This window comes from Rousettus aegyptiacus, unplaced genomic scaffold, assembly GCF_014176215.1.
Source record: "Rousettus aegyptiacus isolate mRouAeg1 unplaced genomic scaffold, mRouAeg1.p scaffold_m13_p_11, whole genome shotgun sequence".
Lineage (NCBI taxonomy): Eukaryota > Metazoa > Chordata > Mammalia > Chiroptera > Pteropodidae > Rousettus > Rousettus aegyptiacus.
The window spans coordinates 72,528,807-72,546,199 of NW_023416286.1; the positions used below are offsets into that span (position 1 = coordinate 72,528,807).

General features: G+C 33.7%; 1 protein-coding gene across 12 annotated transcripts in view; it reads left to right on the forward strand.

Annotated features, from left to right (window-relative positions):
- Positions 1-17,393, forward strand: part of MYCBP2 (MYC binding protein 2) — a 232,740-nt gene that overhangs the window by 93,129 nt on the left and 122,218 nt on the right. For 11 of the 12 annotated variants that reach the window (XM_016149329.2, XM_016149321.2, XM_016149322.2 and 8 more), the window contains 7 exons: positions 5,189-5,361; positions 6,463-6,588; positions 6,679-6,806; positions 11,553-11,644; positions 13,636-13,770; positions 15,119-15,202; positions 16,401-16,497. In XM_016149329.2, the coding sequence (XP_016004815.1) occupies positions 5,189-5,361; positions 6,463-6,588; positions 6,679-6,806; positions 11,553-11,644; positions 13,636-13,770; positions 15,119-15,202; positions 16,401-16,497 (835 nt within the window). The remainder of the gene's footprint in view (positions 1-5,188; positions 5,362-6,462; positions 6,589-6,678; positions 6,807-11,552; positions 11,645-13,635; positions 13,771-15,118; positions 15,203-16,400; positions 16,498-17,393) is intronic. The other variant, XM_016149325.2, reaches the window with a different exon arrangement.

Below are 17,393 nucleotides of genomic sequence, written 5' to 3' on the forward strand. Positions count from 1 at the left end.
GTAAAAACAGCTGGAAGGTATTATCCTTTAATCAGGATCAGAGTTTTATTTCCTTGTCCTGACTTCTAGCTGTTTTGTATCCTTTGTGTTTTTCAGTAGGGTACTTGGATTTTACAGCAGTCATAGACATTGCCAATTCAGTATTAGCTTACTTTGACTTTCCTTCCTGCCTGAGTCTGCTTCCTTTTCTATTCTTAACAGCTAACTTCTGAATAATTAGAAACTTACACCTAGAAAGAGCAAATGTTAAGAATAGCAATTTTTTTCCTACTTCAAAATTTACACAGACAACACATGAATATGATTTTTTGTTTGTTTATTTGTTTTTTAAGCAAAGCAAAAATATATACAGAAAAAATTTTGTGGTTCTGTTCAAATCTTATTCTTCCCCAATATCAGTTTCCACTAATCTTCTCTGTGAGTCACAAGTATCAAGTTTGATTTATATTGTTTGACCTTTTAAAAAACATGTAATTCTGTTTTTATATAAATAAGAATATTTTAAAATCTAAACAACAATTCGTAAATCTTTCCTGGTCAGTACCTAAGGAACTGTTTTCTTATTAAACCTATATAGAATTCTTTAGTCTGGATATACTAAAATATACTTAACTGTTTCCCTATTCGTGAACGTTTTAGATTACGTTTTTAATGTTTTGGTATTACCTTTGACACTGCAGTGAACACACATGTTCATACACACAGTTTTGTATCCACATGAACATATTTCTGTAAGATAGCTTTCAAGAAGTGGAAATGGTGAGTCAAAAGGTAGACTCATAAGATTTTATATAAATTGCCAAATTGCCCTTCAGTACTCTCTCGCCAGGTGCATATGTGAATTCATATTTCTCCATACTATAAGCATCAGTAAATAATATTGTTATTTAAAAACTTTTTGCAATTTAATTATTCAGTAAATAAAGATTGATACAAAGTGAATAAGATTGACAGTGCCCCTGCGCTTATGGAAGTCATTTTTTTTTTAGTGGAGTTGTAGACTACATAAAAGTGAATAAATAATATACTTTGTAGGTCTTGCTCAGCGGCATTAAGGAAAAAGAGGGTGCTATGATCGAGAATAACGGCTATGGCCTATTTTCCATACAGTAGAGACACTACAAGTTGAGACCTTTAAGTATAAAAAAGAACCAAGCATTTGAAGAGCTAGGAAAAGTTTTCCAAGCGAGAAGAGCTCAGCAGGCCCACATGCCCTGATGCGAGCAAGAACTTGACAGTGTTTTAGGAGTTTGAAGAAAGTCATTGTGGTCAAAGCATAGTGAGGGGCATGAAATAAAATTGGAGGGGTAGGCAGGGCCAGGGTGCATAGCACTTTGTAGGGCAGATTAAGGAATTTAAAGACTTCAAAAATATGAAGGCTTTGCAGGATTTAAGTTGGAAAGTAACATTAAGAGACTATACTTATTTTGTGGAAAATGGATTGAAAGAAAGCAAGAGTAAATATAGGAGGTTATTGCATCAGCACAAGGGAGAGATTGTGGCTTGAAACTAGGCCTGGGGAAGATGAAGAGAAGCAGTTCGCAGCCTATATTTTGGAGTAGAACCAAATAGGAATTGCTCATGTTGGAGGTTAAGGAAAGGAAGCAGTTAAGGGGGGTTCCCAAGCTGAGCCAGGAAAGACAGAGAGAACAGGCTTGTCAGGACTTCTGTTTTTAATGTTAACTTTGGGACCTAAGTGAAGATATTAAGTAGGCCATTAGGTAAGTGAATCAAGTTCAAAGGACTCATTTGGACTAGGGATATAAATTGAGAATTTTTATTGCATAGCTGTATTTATAGCTATGGTATTGAATGAGATCACCTAGGCAGAGAATTTAGGGTGAAGAGAGAGCTCTGAACCAAGCCCTGAGCCCTTCTAAAATGTAGAAGGTGGGTGGGAGAAGAAGAACTACTTAGGAGACTAGATGAAATAGCCACCGAACTATGAGAAAAAGCCAGGAGGGTGTGCTGATAGAGACGTCAGGAGGGACTGGGTTGAGAAAAGAAGGTGTGTTCACTGTCAAGGACTTGACTGAATAGATGACAAAAAATTCCATTAGATTTGGCTACTGAGAAGTCATTTGCAACTTGAGAAGAATGTTCAGACTATATTGGTCTGGTTTAAAGAGTTGAAGTAAACACTTTGAAAAGCCCTGTGTTTGTTTAAGTTTATATTTTATACATTGCTTGTCACTCAACCAAAACATCACTAATATAATTCTGCCCCAGTCCGTCACTTCCACCTCAAAGAAAACCAGTGTAAAAATAAAAATCATAACCTCCATAATGTGACCCTTGAGCAGTTTAGCAGTCAACACTATAGACACAGGATTTTGCTGAGGGTAGATGCTGATACCAGCACTGCAGTTTGGAAAATAAGTATTATGTCAGCTGCAATGTGAAGGAGATGGAACTGATTCTGAGACTCAGATTAAGCTTCTGCCCTTGGAAGGATGCTAAAATGGGGTCAAATAGGTAATGCGCCTTTGTCTGCAGCAGAAGGCAAGTACAAATAATCTTTCAAGAAAAATCCCACTATTTAGCCCGTAGGTTTTTAACAAGATTAAATCAAATAAGAGCTCAAATTCTAAGATTGATAAACATATAAGGAATATCACTGTTAGTGAAATTCAACGAAAGAATAAGCAACAAAATCAATTTCAGATCTTTGAATTTCAGACAGAGTATGTTAACTATGTACAAAATGTTTAAATAAAAGATTCAATCTCAAAATTAAGCAAGCATCTCAAAGTGAGGCATATTTGGAAAATAACCAAGCAGAGTTCCCATAAATGAAGAATAATTTTTGAAACAAATGCATAGACAGATGAGATTTGAACAGGTGAAAGACACATGTAAGGAAATTACCCAGAATACTACAGGAAGACAAAAATATAAAAAATATATATATAAAGGAGATTGGAAGAATGTAATGAGAAAGTCTAATAGACATCCAAAAAGGAAATATTAGAGATTAGAGAAAAAAGCAGAGAAGGAATATTTGAAGCCATAATGCCTAAGAATTTCCCAGGACCAAAAAGAGATTTAAATCCACATATATTAGAAACTATATGTTTTCATTATCTATGATCAAGAGACATTGTAGTGAAATAATAGAACATTAAAGACAAAGAGAAAAATTTTTAAAGCAACCAGAGGAAAACAATGATCACCTGCAAAAGAAAAAGAGTTAGATTAATAGAACTTCTCAAATGCAATAGTACAATAATATTATTACTAATTATAGCATCTACTTTCATAGAACTTATTCTGCCAAGTATTAAGTGTTTTTAAAAAAAATAATTTAAAATTCCTAAATTGTGGTAAAAACATAACATGAAATTTGTCATCTTAACATTTTTAAGCATATAGTTTAGTAATGTAAAATATATTCAGTTGTTGTACAATGTATCTCAAGAAGATTTTCATCTCGTAAAACTGAAACTTTATGTCTGAAGAACAGTTTCCCATTCCTCCCTCCCTCCAGCCCTTGGCAATCATCATTCTACTTTCTGTTTTTATGAATTTGACTACTGTAGATATATAGCTCATATAAGTAAAATCATACAGTATTTGTCTTTTCATAACTGACTTATTTCACTTAAAGTATAATGTCCTCAAGGTTCATCCACATTGTAGCCTGTGACAGGATTTCCGTCCTTTTAAAGTTTGAATAATATTCCACTCTGTGTTTACCACATTCAGTTTATCCATTCGCCCATTCGTGGATGTTTGTGTTGCTTCCACCTCTTGGCTATTGAGAATAATGCTGCTATCAACATGGGTGTGCAAATTTGTCTTCAAGATCCTGCTTTTCAGTTCTTTTGAGTATATACACAGAAGTGGGATCGCTGGATTTAAGTGCTTTTATATTTAGTAAATTTGGATTATCAAACTCCATTAATTGAGAAGACCATTATTTCTAAACTAATCTAAAATGCCAGGTACATCTTAACATGAATCAAATTTTCAATTGGATCAGTGTTTTCTATGTAGATATACTAGCTGTGAAAATGAGAACTTATTCTTCCTGTATAATCTTATACCTGTTGTGCTTTAGGAGCTTTATATAAAATCATCAACAGCAGCATTTTTTTTGTAATGGAAAATTGAGTGGTTTTCTTTTTTTTTTTTTGCTATCAATAATAGAATAGACAAATAGTTGTAATAAATTCACATGAGCTAATATTCTACAAATTGAAATGAATGAATTTACAGCCAAATGCCACAGTATAAATACATTTGAGGAATAGTCTATTGTTCGAAGAAAGCAAGCCATAGAAGAATGCATAAAGTACGCATCCTATTCGTATACAGTTAAAAACATGAAGCTTAAGTAATATACTATCTTGGTGCAAACATGAAAAGTCATAGATAAAGCAAGAGAATGATAGCTTAAAAATTCAAGATAATTGTGACTTTTGAAAGGAAAAGGAAAGGAATTGAGTAGAGAGAGAGACAGCAGGTACTTAAAAGATAATGTTCTCTCTATTAGTGTACATTGTGCCTTTATTTTCTATACCTTATTTTGAAAATATTTTGTTCCTATTTTTTTGTATGTACTTTATATTAAGCACGGTTTTTCCAAAAAGAATTAATAGAATAAAAGAAGAAAAGAAGTAGAGACAGCTTTTTGAGATTCTTGTTATGAAAGACATAAAGAATGAGATTATGACAGGATGGCATTGTGGGCTCCTTATAGTTTTTATTGATGCTTTACCTTTATTGCTTCCTTTCTAAGAACAGCATTCTGTGTCTCCTGCCCACTTTGGTATTGGATTGTCTCTTACTGGCTTGCAAGAGCTCTTATACATTGTGGATATTGTTATTTTTCCTCATATGTATGTTTCACAGATTTTATTTTGAGCTGTCCTTTGTCTTTAAACTTTTTAAATGGAATTTTTGTTGTACATAAGCTTCATACCTATGTGTAAACATCAGATTGTTAAGCATATTGATGCTGTTATTCATGATCTATTGTGATCTATATTACTATTTTGTTAAATTATTTTACTTATAAGTAACCTAAGTTATTTATATGTTTTGTTCGGATATGGAAAATAATGAGCTACATTGTGTCCTGTTTAAGCTGGCCAAGTTATTCTCTTTGTATCATCAATTATAGCTTTGAAAATTTTTTTAATGACACCATGTATTGAGGCAATGTAATTATCCTCTTTCTTGAAAGGTTTCGACCAAATACTAGAGAACTGTGGTGTTACAATGCGGTGGTTGCTGATGCCAGACTTCCTTCTGCAACAGACATGCAGTCCAGATGCAGCATTCTAAGCCCCGAACTTGCATTACCGACGGGATCAAGGGCTCTCACCACCCGATCTCATGCAGCTTTGCACATCCTAGGTAGCGCTGCTATTTGGTGATTAGACAGTTATAGCTAATTTTCATCAATGTGTGCTGAATATGTTTTAAGAATATTTAAATTTGTATATATTCTGTCATATTTGGTAAACAGTAATCTGCTAGTTGCAAAATAAGTTAAATCCTCTAAGAGATTTATCCTAGAGAAAATAATACATCAGACTTTTACCAACATCACGAAAGATTCATAAATACCCAAATATGAAGCAGCCTTGAATATAATTTTCCAAATAGGTTGCTCTTTAAAGATAATGTTTTTGCTTAACTCAACTATATGAACTTTAAAGATGTAGATTGAATATTCAAATGTGTAATTATAACATTTAGTTTGTATACTTTATTTTAAAATAAATTCTATAAAATATTATATGAATTTTATACATACTTCTTCTATCTCTTTTTACATAACACAGTTTTCCACAACATATCCACTTCACTTTTATTTAATTTGAGATATACATTTTTTTATATATATATTCTGTTGCTGGAAATTTATACCAATTCACATAACTACTTATTTTATTGCCTTTAAAATACATTTTTTTATATATATATTCTGTTGCTGGAAATTTATACCAATTCACATAACTACTTATTTTATTGCCTTTAAAATAAACCTTAAAATAAACCTTATGTTTATGTAGAATTTCCAATCATATTATTAAACATAATTACTAGAGCATAACTAATTATTTCTTTTTTCACAAATTTCATCTGGTAACCATTAGAAACATCCAAAACTAGCATCAGCTTAAGGTTATCTCAGGCTATTGTGTCTTCCTCAAGTAGTACTTTAAGAATCAAACTAAAGTAATTCAGAGAGTTTCATTAAAGGAAGACCCTTGTAAGGACTCAAAGATTAAATGATTCCAACTTCAGAGATACAGTTTTGTGAAAAATATTGTCATATAGTATATGTTCACCTATGATAATTACCCAGAGTTCTATTTGGTTGTATTTGTCTATGAAATGTTTAAAGTGCAGAATATATTTGTTGAGCACATTCCCTCTACAACATCTCATATCATCAGTATTATGAGAAATTTTAATTTCAAGGAGTTTAAGTTCTTGGTTTTTTTCCAGGTTGTCTGGATACCTTGGCAACTATGCAAGATTTGAAAATGGGTGTTGCAAGTACAGAGGAGGAGACTCAAGCCGTAATGAAGGTTTATTCCAAAGAAGATTATAGTGTAGTGAACAGATTTGAAAGTATGTATACTAACATTTAGGAAATATTATCTTCTAACTGAAATACATATGAATATTCTAAATCAGATTATCATTTGGGTTTTTTTTTAGGTCATGGAGGGGGCTGGGGTTACTCTGCTCATTCAGTAGAAGCTATACGTTTTAGTGCTGACACTGATATTTTACTTGGTGGTCTTGGACTGTTTGGAGGTAGAGGAGAATATACTGCTAAAATTAAGGTAAGCACTTTATCGACGTTATTGCCCATTTTGTTTGAAAATGTTGGTTTCGACTTTGTTTATTACTTTACACAATGCTTCCTTTTAAAAAAAGACTTGAGGGATGTGGTTCCATAGTGTAGCGGTTGGCATGTCTGCTTTACACACAGAAAGTCCTGGGTTTATGCCCCAGTGGAGCCACAGTCTATGGCCATGCTGCCCTGAATAAGCCCGATGTCTGATCTTGGAAGCTAAGCAGGATCTGGCTTGGTTAGTACTTGGGTGGGAGACCACCCAGGAAGACCAGGTGCTGTAGGCATAAATAATAATAATAATAAATCCTTTTTTAAAAAAAAAGGACTTGAGGAAACATTGCTAAAATTTAATACAGTAATATTAAGTCATTAACTTATTAAAAATCAAAAGTTAAGTAAGAAAGGAGCAAATAAATGGAAAATGATTTTTCAATAATTTTAGACCGAAAGGACTTCAGCAGTCAATCTCAGTCCTTTGTGTTGAACTAGTGGTCTACTTTTCATGTGTCTACTTTTTTGTAGCCTAAAAATGACAGGAGAAATAATTGTCTTGCTGCTTTGATGTAGCTTTCAAAGATTTTAGCATTTTTAATGCCAAATACTTTGTAAATAAGATATGATCACGCTAAGGGTGGGGACCAGGGCTGAAGTGAGAGGTAGAGTGAGTGTACAGGCTAGTTCCAAACTCAGTGATCAAGCATCATAAGTTCGCCATGCTGGTTCATCTCAGAAAGCAGGCTGACAATCACTCTAAGCAAAGTGTATGCTCATTCTTTGAAAATTTGTTAACAGCTTGAATATTCTACTTCTCAAATTATCTGATTTCGCTCTTAAAGTAAAAGAGAAAACTATAGTTTGTACCTTAATTTTGATAGCAGGCATCATAAAAAAATTCTCAATTAAATGCTATCTGTTCAGGAAATATTTTCTCAGTTCTCTCAGTAATATCTAAAAATCATATTAACATGATAAAACTCACTTATAATGATGATGGTTTTTGAGGACACTACACAAAGAGTTCCAGCCAGACTGACAAATGTCAAAAAACAGTTCCTCGTTTCTGGTTATATTTAGAATACATGTGCTAAAATATTCAGGTAGTATAAAAACGAAGAAAGTAAAAATTTAAAGTTACTGGAATTATATAAAAAATAGGGATGAAATAATAATTAAGGATACCTGTAACATATATGTCAATAATAAGAAAAACAGTTTTAGTTTTGGCTCACTTCAAAGCACTTGCTTTGAAATGGTTATTTTAGGATGTCTTGATTCAAAATTAAGATAAGAGAAGCAAAGTCATTAAGATATATTTTGTTCCCGGCCCTGAGAGGGTTTTTTTGTTTTGTTTTGTTTAATAATATTGAAAATCATAGTGGACCTTAATCTTTAGTAGATATAGAATTATTCTATATATGTTGTTTTTATATTGGCCTTATTTTTCTTTTTCAAATTCCAAATCGTGCTTTACTCTTCTCATTCCCTGGAAATGACCTTACCTTTGTATTTAGTTATTCAATAGGCATCTTTATTTTTCTTTCTTCACGTCTTTAAGGTATACATTTATTTCTAGTAGTAAGCCTCTTCTTTATTTTTTTGGTTTGTTTTCATATCTCTGGTTGTTTCCTCTGTTTCCTTTGTAGATTTGTCTTCTTCGACCTGGCCACTCAATGTGAGAGTTCTTCTAGGACCAACTCTAGACCTCTTTTTCACTATTTTCTCCTATGCATTCTCTTCTAAGTCCAGAGTTTCAGTAGCCATCAACATTTCATGATGCCCAAATTTATATCTCCAGCTAAGACTTTTTCTTTGACCCATTTCTGTGTAAATGTTTTAAAGGCACACCAGTTGTCAGTCTTTCTATCACAGCTAAAGTCATACTCATCCTCCAGGATCTGGTTGTGTCTTCCACTGATCCCTCTCTTGAATAGTATAACCACCATATGCTTGTTACCTAAGCCGGAAACCTAGCTGTCTTTCTTGGTAGCTCCTCCTCCATCTCTTTCTTCCCCCTAAAGGGGCTCTTCCATCACTGCCCTAGGCAAAGCTACTTGCTTGGACTAACCACCTAGCTGATCTCCCATGCATATTCTTAGCTTTCTATACTTTTGTTTGCATTCCCTTTCTTCCCATTCCTTCTTGAACCCATTCTAATGAGGTTCAAGTCACTCAGCTGAAACTTCTCTTGTAAAAGACACCAATGACTTCTTTATTACTAAAACCAGTGGTCAAGTGTCAGCCCTCATCTTTATTAACACTCAATGAGATTTAATCCAATCAAGCTCTTCATTTTACGCCTGTTCCACTGACTGCTTTTCTTAGTCTCCTGATGGTTGTTCATCATCTTCCTTACCTATAAGTGTTGGAGTGCTAGAACACAGTCTTGGACATCTTTTTAAAGTGTACTTACCCCAATAGTGATCCAGCCTTATGACTTTAAGTATTTTTTCTCTGGTAACTCTCAAACTTATAGACCTCCAAAGTCATATATACAACTACCTACTTTGCATCTCCTCTTGGATAGCTAATAGGCGTTTCAGATATAACACATTCGAAACTAGGTTTCTGTCGATCTCTCTAAACCTGCTGTTCTCCCGTTCCTCCCCATCCTAGTTAACTGACTCAGTATAGTTAACTTCAGTTCTTCCAGTCTCTCAGGCCCAAAATCTTGGAGTCATCCCTGATTTCTCTCTTTATTTCATATCCCACAGCAGCAGATATTGGCTGTACTTTGAAAACAAAGCCAGGATCTGACTACTTCTAAAAACTGCCCCTGGTAGCAAGTCAGTCCACACCACAGTCATTCTCACTGGACTTATTACAGTAGCCTCCCAGATTGTGTCCTGTTTCTGTCTTTACTTCCTTCATTCTTTTCTCAAGACAGCAGAGTAATTTTCCTAAATACGCACCAGAGGATGCCACTCCTCTGGTCAGATTCCCATAGTGTCTTCCTGTATTAGAATAAAAGCCGAAGCCTTTACGTGAGCTTACAAAACACCGTCAGAACTGACTGCAGTCACTGTTCTCACCTCGTGTTGTGCAAGTTGCCGCACAGGAGCCCAGCCATACCTCTGGCTTTTGTTCCTTAAACGTGCCAGGGGCGTAGTCACACCTCAGGACCTTTGCCTTTGCCATTTGTTCCCTCTCACCACAGCTCTTCACTTCAGTCCCTGTGTGGTCCACACTTACTATGTGGTTCGTTTTCAGTTCTTGACTCCTTGGTGAGTCTATTTAAAACTGTAAATCCTCTCCTTTATCACAAACTTACTCCCAGGAGTTTGCATTTTTGTTTGCTTGTTTGCATCATTCACCCCTGTACGCCCAGTTCTTAGAACTGTGCCTAGTACACAGCATATTTGTTAAATGTAAGCAAGGGAGCCAGGTTACGGGCAAATCACTAAGGACCTTTATATCTTGCTGCAAAAAAAAGGAAATGAAAAACTATTAAATAGTTTTAGATTCAGAAAGCATTCTGATCAGATATTCATTTTAAAACATTAAAAACAAAAAGCCCCTCAACTTTGTAGAATTTGGGTTAGAGCAAGGAGAGAATGGAGATAAGACAAATCAGTTGTTATTGAACTATTCCAGCTAGTAGCAGTGAATGTGGGTGCATTGACAAGCTTTGGTTCCAGCAATAGGATAATAGTGATGGTAGAGAGATACGGATAAAAGGATTTTTCCAGGTCTTTTATCTGAATGATTAGGTGAATGATAGTGTCAAATATTAATCAGACAGAGCAGGCAGGAGGCGAGAGAAATGAGTCACTTTTAGAGCTAGTGGGATTGAGCTACTGGGGGAATCCAGTGACTGTGGAAAATAAGATCTGAGCTGGAGATCAATTTAAGATCATTAGCACATAGCTACACATTGAGACAAGAAGCACAGTAATTGTCAAGTAAATTTTAATGCCTCTTTCCCTTCTTGGTGTTTTACCTGCCCCTTTTATAGTTCACCCGCTAATCCTACGGAGAAATAAGGGATTTTTAAAAATATTAGTCCGTTTTTTAAAAAAGATGATTTCCTCATAATTTTCCTTTATTTGCACTTAATTTCATAACCTTTTCCATTTTAACATCTTCTCTTTTTTCCTTTACGCAGACTGTGTGATCCTTCACTTTTACAACCATTTTTTTTCATACTCTTCATCTTCTTTTTCAATGCCATATTATTTTGAACTATTTTTTTTAACCTATTTTTTAAACATCTTTGTCATCTGTTATTCCTCTCTCTAGCTAGCATTTTTCTACCCTTTTTTGCTGGGTGTTTTCCAAGTGTTCCGCAGTAATATTTCATTTAATTCTCACAATTACCATGAAATAGGCACATCTTTTTTATAGATGAGGAGACTGGGCCCTAGGATCTCACAACTAGTAAGTGTTGAAGCAAGATTCTACTTCACTTAGGTAAATGCTTTGGTCGAAGCCCCTCGCCTCCCTCAGGTGTTTCCGTTTAGCACAGACCCTCTTGGAGCACTTGATGTAAATCGATAAATATGTAAAGAAGGAAAACTGAGATTAATATAGACCATTAGATATCGTGTGTGTTTCTTGATTTAAATATATATGCTAATATATTTTGCTTAATAACATTAAAAAAGCAGGTGCTCTGATTTTTTTACATTCTCTAGTGTCCAGCATTTATCAGATACCCACTAAATTATAAACATATTATTCAGCAGATTTACATGACTGAACAGTTGGGCACAATATGTTTTTCTCCTTTCCCCAGCTGTTTGAGTTGGGTCCTGATGGAGGAGATCATGAAACTGATGGAGACCTTCTTGCAGAGACTGATGTGTTGGCTTATGACTGTGCTGCTAGGTAAAGATTTCTTTATTATTCAGTGTAATCCCTACATTCTTAGTGTGAAAATTTTATTATGAATCAATAAATATAACTTTAAAAAGAAGTTTTAAATACTCTACTGTGATCAGACACTTGAGAAACTAAATTATATATTAGATAATGTATTACTTTTAACAGTGCTGCATTAAAACTAATATCTTTCATATTTGTATTTCACGAGATAAATTGGCTATTTCTATATTGAAGATAAGATGGAAATACTATGTACATGTATTTTGTGCATTTTTATTTTCATATATCAGTTAGAAAACACCTAATATGTTAGTGTTCTAGTGGTGTGATACAATCACTTTCTTCCTGTAGCATTGTGTATGCATTGCCAGATAGTCATGGTGGGCCACCATTCAGATCACCTGTATACTCTTTAACACCATGCCTTTTGTGTAGACTTGATTATTACACACCTGGGGAGGTGGCCGGTTCTACTGAACCTCTTAGGTTACCAGAATCAGGATGTTTATTTATGAAGTTCATTAAGTAAGAAGAGACTTAGATTTTATCTGTCCTCTCCTTGTAATCCTAAGAATTATCTCAGCACTGTGTTATGACAGGCTAGTGATTTGAATCAAGGAATGTTATGATGAGAAAAATAAACTGAGCTTAATAATATAGTACACTGGACTTTCAAATGAGAAGAGAACTATGTTAAGAAAACCTGTGTAATATTCATTAGTTAAAATTTATATTCTTCTGGAAATGGTAGTAAGGCATTGAGTTTGCTTTTCACAGATAAATTCTTTTGAGAACAAAAGAGTAAACCTAAAAAAATCTTCGACTTTCTTTACTTTAGGCATTAACTAATATCAGGAGATACTTTTTTAGTAATTTTTTATGTTATAGACAGACAAAGATTAGAGAAGTTTCAGGAAAGTTAAAGGATTGATTTATTTTTAACAAAACCTTAATATGCCATTGTCATTCAGCATTTATTTCTGAGCATATGATAATGAGTCAAAAATATAATATATAGAGAATCTAGATTGTCTTCGTTTGACTACTAACAAAGCCCAGAATCCGAAAGCCGGCATTAAGGGACTTCCATAATCTTTCACAGCATCTTTTAACTTTTCACCTGATACTCTTATAGATCTGTTTGATGCTTTAATCTGACACCTTGCCATTTTCAGATCCTACTTTGTACTTTCATAACTCTGCAGATCCATTCACGACATTCTTCTCTTTCCTCTTTATTCTTCTATCCCAGTTACAATCAATACACATTCCTTCTACTCTGTTACTTAGAACTTTGTAACTTGTGTATGTCTTTATCAGATGCTTTATTTATATACATTTCTTTTCTCTCTTTCTAATTTAGTGAACTTTTGTCATGTAGTCATTGTGTGACAGATGGAATTCCAAACACTTTATCTGAATTAACTCAATCCTCAGAAGGACCCAAAGAGCTAGACATTATTTCTGTCCCTATTTTCAGATGAAGGAACTGAGTTACAGAGAGGATGCCTTAACTTGCCTAAGGTCAGGAAGCTAGCAAGTCACAAGTCCAGGCCTTGAATCAGCCATCTGACTCCAGGGCCGTTTTCTTAACACGCTGCCTCTCAAACACTTTAGTCGAATAAATGAACTTGAAAACTAAAATTAAAAATTTCATTTTCCAACAAAACTGGCATGTTTTTTTTTTTAAAAACAACAATTTAAAAATTTTTGGTCTTATTTTAATCTGAAAGTTTTATAGCATTTAAGCAAGTTTTATAATTCAAAAGGGAGGAGGATAAAATGTAATGCCATCACCATAACACAAGTAACTATTATTTATGTTCTTGTGTTGGCTTTTTCAGTTAGAGGGGTTTTAACATCATTTGACTAGAATTTTAGAATACAGTGAATTTCATGTTTTGTTTATAAAGGATTTTTTAAAATAAATATGTAACATTTATTTTAAAATAAGTACAAAGGCATTGTCTTTGACTCACTAAATTTACTTTCAGAGAAAAATATGCAATGATGTTTGATGAACCAGTTCTCCTGCAAGCTGGATGGTGGTATGTAGCATGGGCTCGAGTGTCAGGACCCAGCAGTGACTGTGGATCTCATGGACAAGCTTCTATTACCACAGATGATGGGTAAGCAAAATATTTAAGTGTTACTTAAAAAACTCTCAATTTGTTAGTGGAATGTTGTTTAGAAAGTTCAGAGGTCTATTAGTAGGACAAATTTTAGTAAGGCTAGACCATAATGTGATTGCTAAAAATTAAATTTATATAATCTCATACCAAATTAAAGTCTAGACAGAACAGGGAGATAGTCGGACTGCAGTTTTTTGCCCTTTATCAGGCAGTATTTGTATGTATTTTGGGTATTACATTGTTTAAAAGCTTATTGTGACAAGGATAGTGAGGAGTCTAGAAACCATAAAAAAAAAATATGTAGTTGCTATAAAATTTGACAGTGCTTATGAAAACAATTTTTAAATTGCAAAGCTTCAGCAGTATAAAATGGTATAGTTTTAATAAAATGTTGGGGAAATTTACTGTTTAAATTTCATGTATAGAGTGCTTTTCAGTTTATGAAATACTTTCATATATATTATCTCATTTGATGCCCTCAACAACTTCATGAAGCAATTATTAGCCCCATTTTACACTCAGAGGAATAGAGAGACAAAAGGTGAAATGGTTTTGCTTCAAATTCCATAGTTACTATGTGGCCAAACAAAATCTGGTCCTAAGCCTCTTGACTCTAATACCAAACTTCTTTATACTCGCTACTCTGATTCACGTGTTTGAAAGGAGCATCATTTATACAAGAAATTCAATTTATTTTTTATTATTCTTGAGCATAAACTGTTTGAAATGGGTAAAGTTATATAATAGTATATTTCAGATAGTTTTGTTCAACTCATAACAGAGCTGACCAATAAAAGAACAGACAAATTTACGAAGTGAATTCCACATCGCCGAATGTTCAAGTAGAATGCTTAGAAAAGCTCCTGCTGTGTGTACCTTTTAAACTTGCTGTAAGTCTACATGTTGGAACTGTGGAGACTGCTTCAGTGCTGAGCTGTACGGTTCCCGCATGCAGTTCATTTAACCCTTGAAATATCATAGCGTTTTGAAGCTGACGCTCACAAAGTATCTAGCTGAGCAGATTTTAAACTGTTTGTAAGTTGAAATATTTTGTTAAAAGCGTACCGCTCTGGTTAAAGTAGAGCTGGAGGGGCTAAGAAGGAGGCAGCACAGCTACTTGGCTAGTAGTTCCCGATTAGGTTCAATTCCTTCATTCTACTGATTACCCTATTCAGAATTAGAACTAAATTCAGAGCAATATCTTTTTATTTGAATTTTTTTTCCTTAAAGAATTAATCTATCATTAACATAAGATTTGAAAACATGGTTGTTAAATTACTTATTTCCTTCAATAAATCCTGAACTATGTAGGTTTTGGTATCATTGTTATTTTTTCTCTTCTTAGGGTTGTTTTCCAATTTAAGAGTTCAAAGAAATCAAATAATGGTACAGATGTTAACGCTGGTCAGATACCTCAATTATTATACAGGTATTTAGCATATTTATAGTTAATAAGGTTTATTCTTTTCCTATAATGAACTAGGGTCACTATAAAACATGGTATAAAAAGGAGAAATTATTTGAAGCATTCAGCAAATTCTAATATACTAGTAGAAATATAGCTACATTTGACAAAAACAGTTAATGTTTTGTATACTTTTAAACATTTTTTACATCATGACTCAGATTATATTATGACAATAACAATATTTTAATGACATACATTTTTAACTTGTCTATTGATTTTTTAAACCAATTTCAGAATATTATAAACTAATAAAATTTTTCTTAGAGAAATGAAATTGGGGTGTTAGATGGGGACTTTGGATGTAAGCACGATTGATTTGCTGCAGTCTTATGTCTCTTGTTCATCTTGTGATGGAATGAATTAGAAAATCCCTTACTGCTGAAAAATTTCCACCTGTAATTGAAATATCAAATAATAGCTTGCTTTGTGTGATAATATCCTATTTTTATCATTTAAGAATTTTAATTACTTTATGGTAGTTGAGATATATGGAAGCATATGCCTATGTGTGTGTCCATTTACTTCTAAAGGATTACTGCAATAATTTTTAGAATAAAGCATGCAAATAGATATAAACCCTCACTAAAAGATGTCGCTTTTACTTCACTAATTTTGTAAGTAACTTACTAATAACGTAGTAAAGATCTAAGGAGCTATCTCTAGAATAGTGATTCTGGGTTCCCTGTATCTTCCTTTCTAGAAATCACTTTGAGAATCTGGATAGTGTAAACCTCACTTTCCCAAGAAGGGACTTTTGTTTTCATGCTCTGTTATAGTGTTTGTGATATGTAGCACTGTGAACATAACAAGTTGCTTGGACTACTCCTGGATACATTTGGTGAATAACTTTTAAATAGTGGAATTTAATAGTACCATTACTAGAGGACATAAGTTATATCTGTTGTCTAGTAAAAGAAGAGATTCTCTACTACCCAGTCTTACAAAGCTGTGATTTAAAAGATGAAATGAATGCCGATGTGCTTAAAAATCTGGTTTAGCATTGGAAAATGTTTCTAAAAACCCCCACACTGGCATTTTACCTAACAAAAATATTTAAATGTATAACTTGATTATTTCACTATTGCAAAAATATATATTTTGGAAAGAAAAATGTCATTGGACTTTCCAACATAAATGTATGTATGTCTGTTACCTTCAGACTTCCAACCAGCGATGGCAGTGCTTCAAAAGGCAAACAGCAAACCAGCGAACCTGTGCACATTTTAAAGAGATCTTTTGCAAGAACTGTCTCAGTGGTAAGCTTTTTTTAAAAAAATTTCAGCTTTTCTATCCAGTGCTCAGTTTCATTTTGATGTTTAGCATTTTGCCACTCTTCCAGAAGTTTATCTCAGCATAGCTTTATGAACTCAGATTTGTTTTTGTATTAGTGTTGACATCCCAGGACAAAGAATATGCACTTTAAATAATGAAAAGATAGAAATCGTGATTGATTTTAACATGCCTGCTATTTCTGAAATAACTGTAGATTTTCTAATAAATCATGTATTACTGCATATGCTGTAGGAGTTAAAAAGTGAAGGAAAAGTTAAGGATGGTTTTGACCGAAAAGTCTTACTTTAATGCTTAAGAAAATAGAAGTGTCGCATATCTAATGAGGGAGTTTATTGAACTATTTGGCCATCACTGTTTTACATTTAAAGATACAGGTGCTATTGGGCTTACCTGTGTAGAATGGAAAGTCAGCATGATGTCATTGAAATATCATGGTATGTCTGCTCAGAAAGTCTTATTTTTTCATTTATTTGTTGAGGATTCTTATGCAGCTTATCTAAATAAACTACATCATTATGAATTTTTAATGAGATAAGGGACATAAAAATTTTTTATTTGTAAGATATAATATGAATGTGATCTATTTATTTATTTTTATGTTTATTAGTTTCAAGTATACATTGGTTAGACATCTATGTAGTTAGTAAAATGATCCCCCCAATTGCTCCCTCCCTCTCCTGACCCTCCACCTAGTTGATATATTAATGCTAAATGCATTCCTTATGCTGTGCTTTCCATCCCTGTGACCATCCATCAGCTACTAACTTGTACTTCTTTAACCCTTCACCTCATTCTTCCAGCCCCCCAAACTCCCCTCCCCTCTGTCCGTCACCAGATTGTCCACTATTTTTGTGAGTCT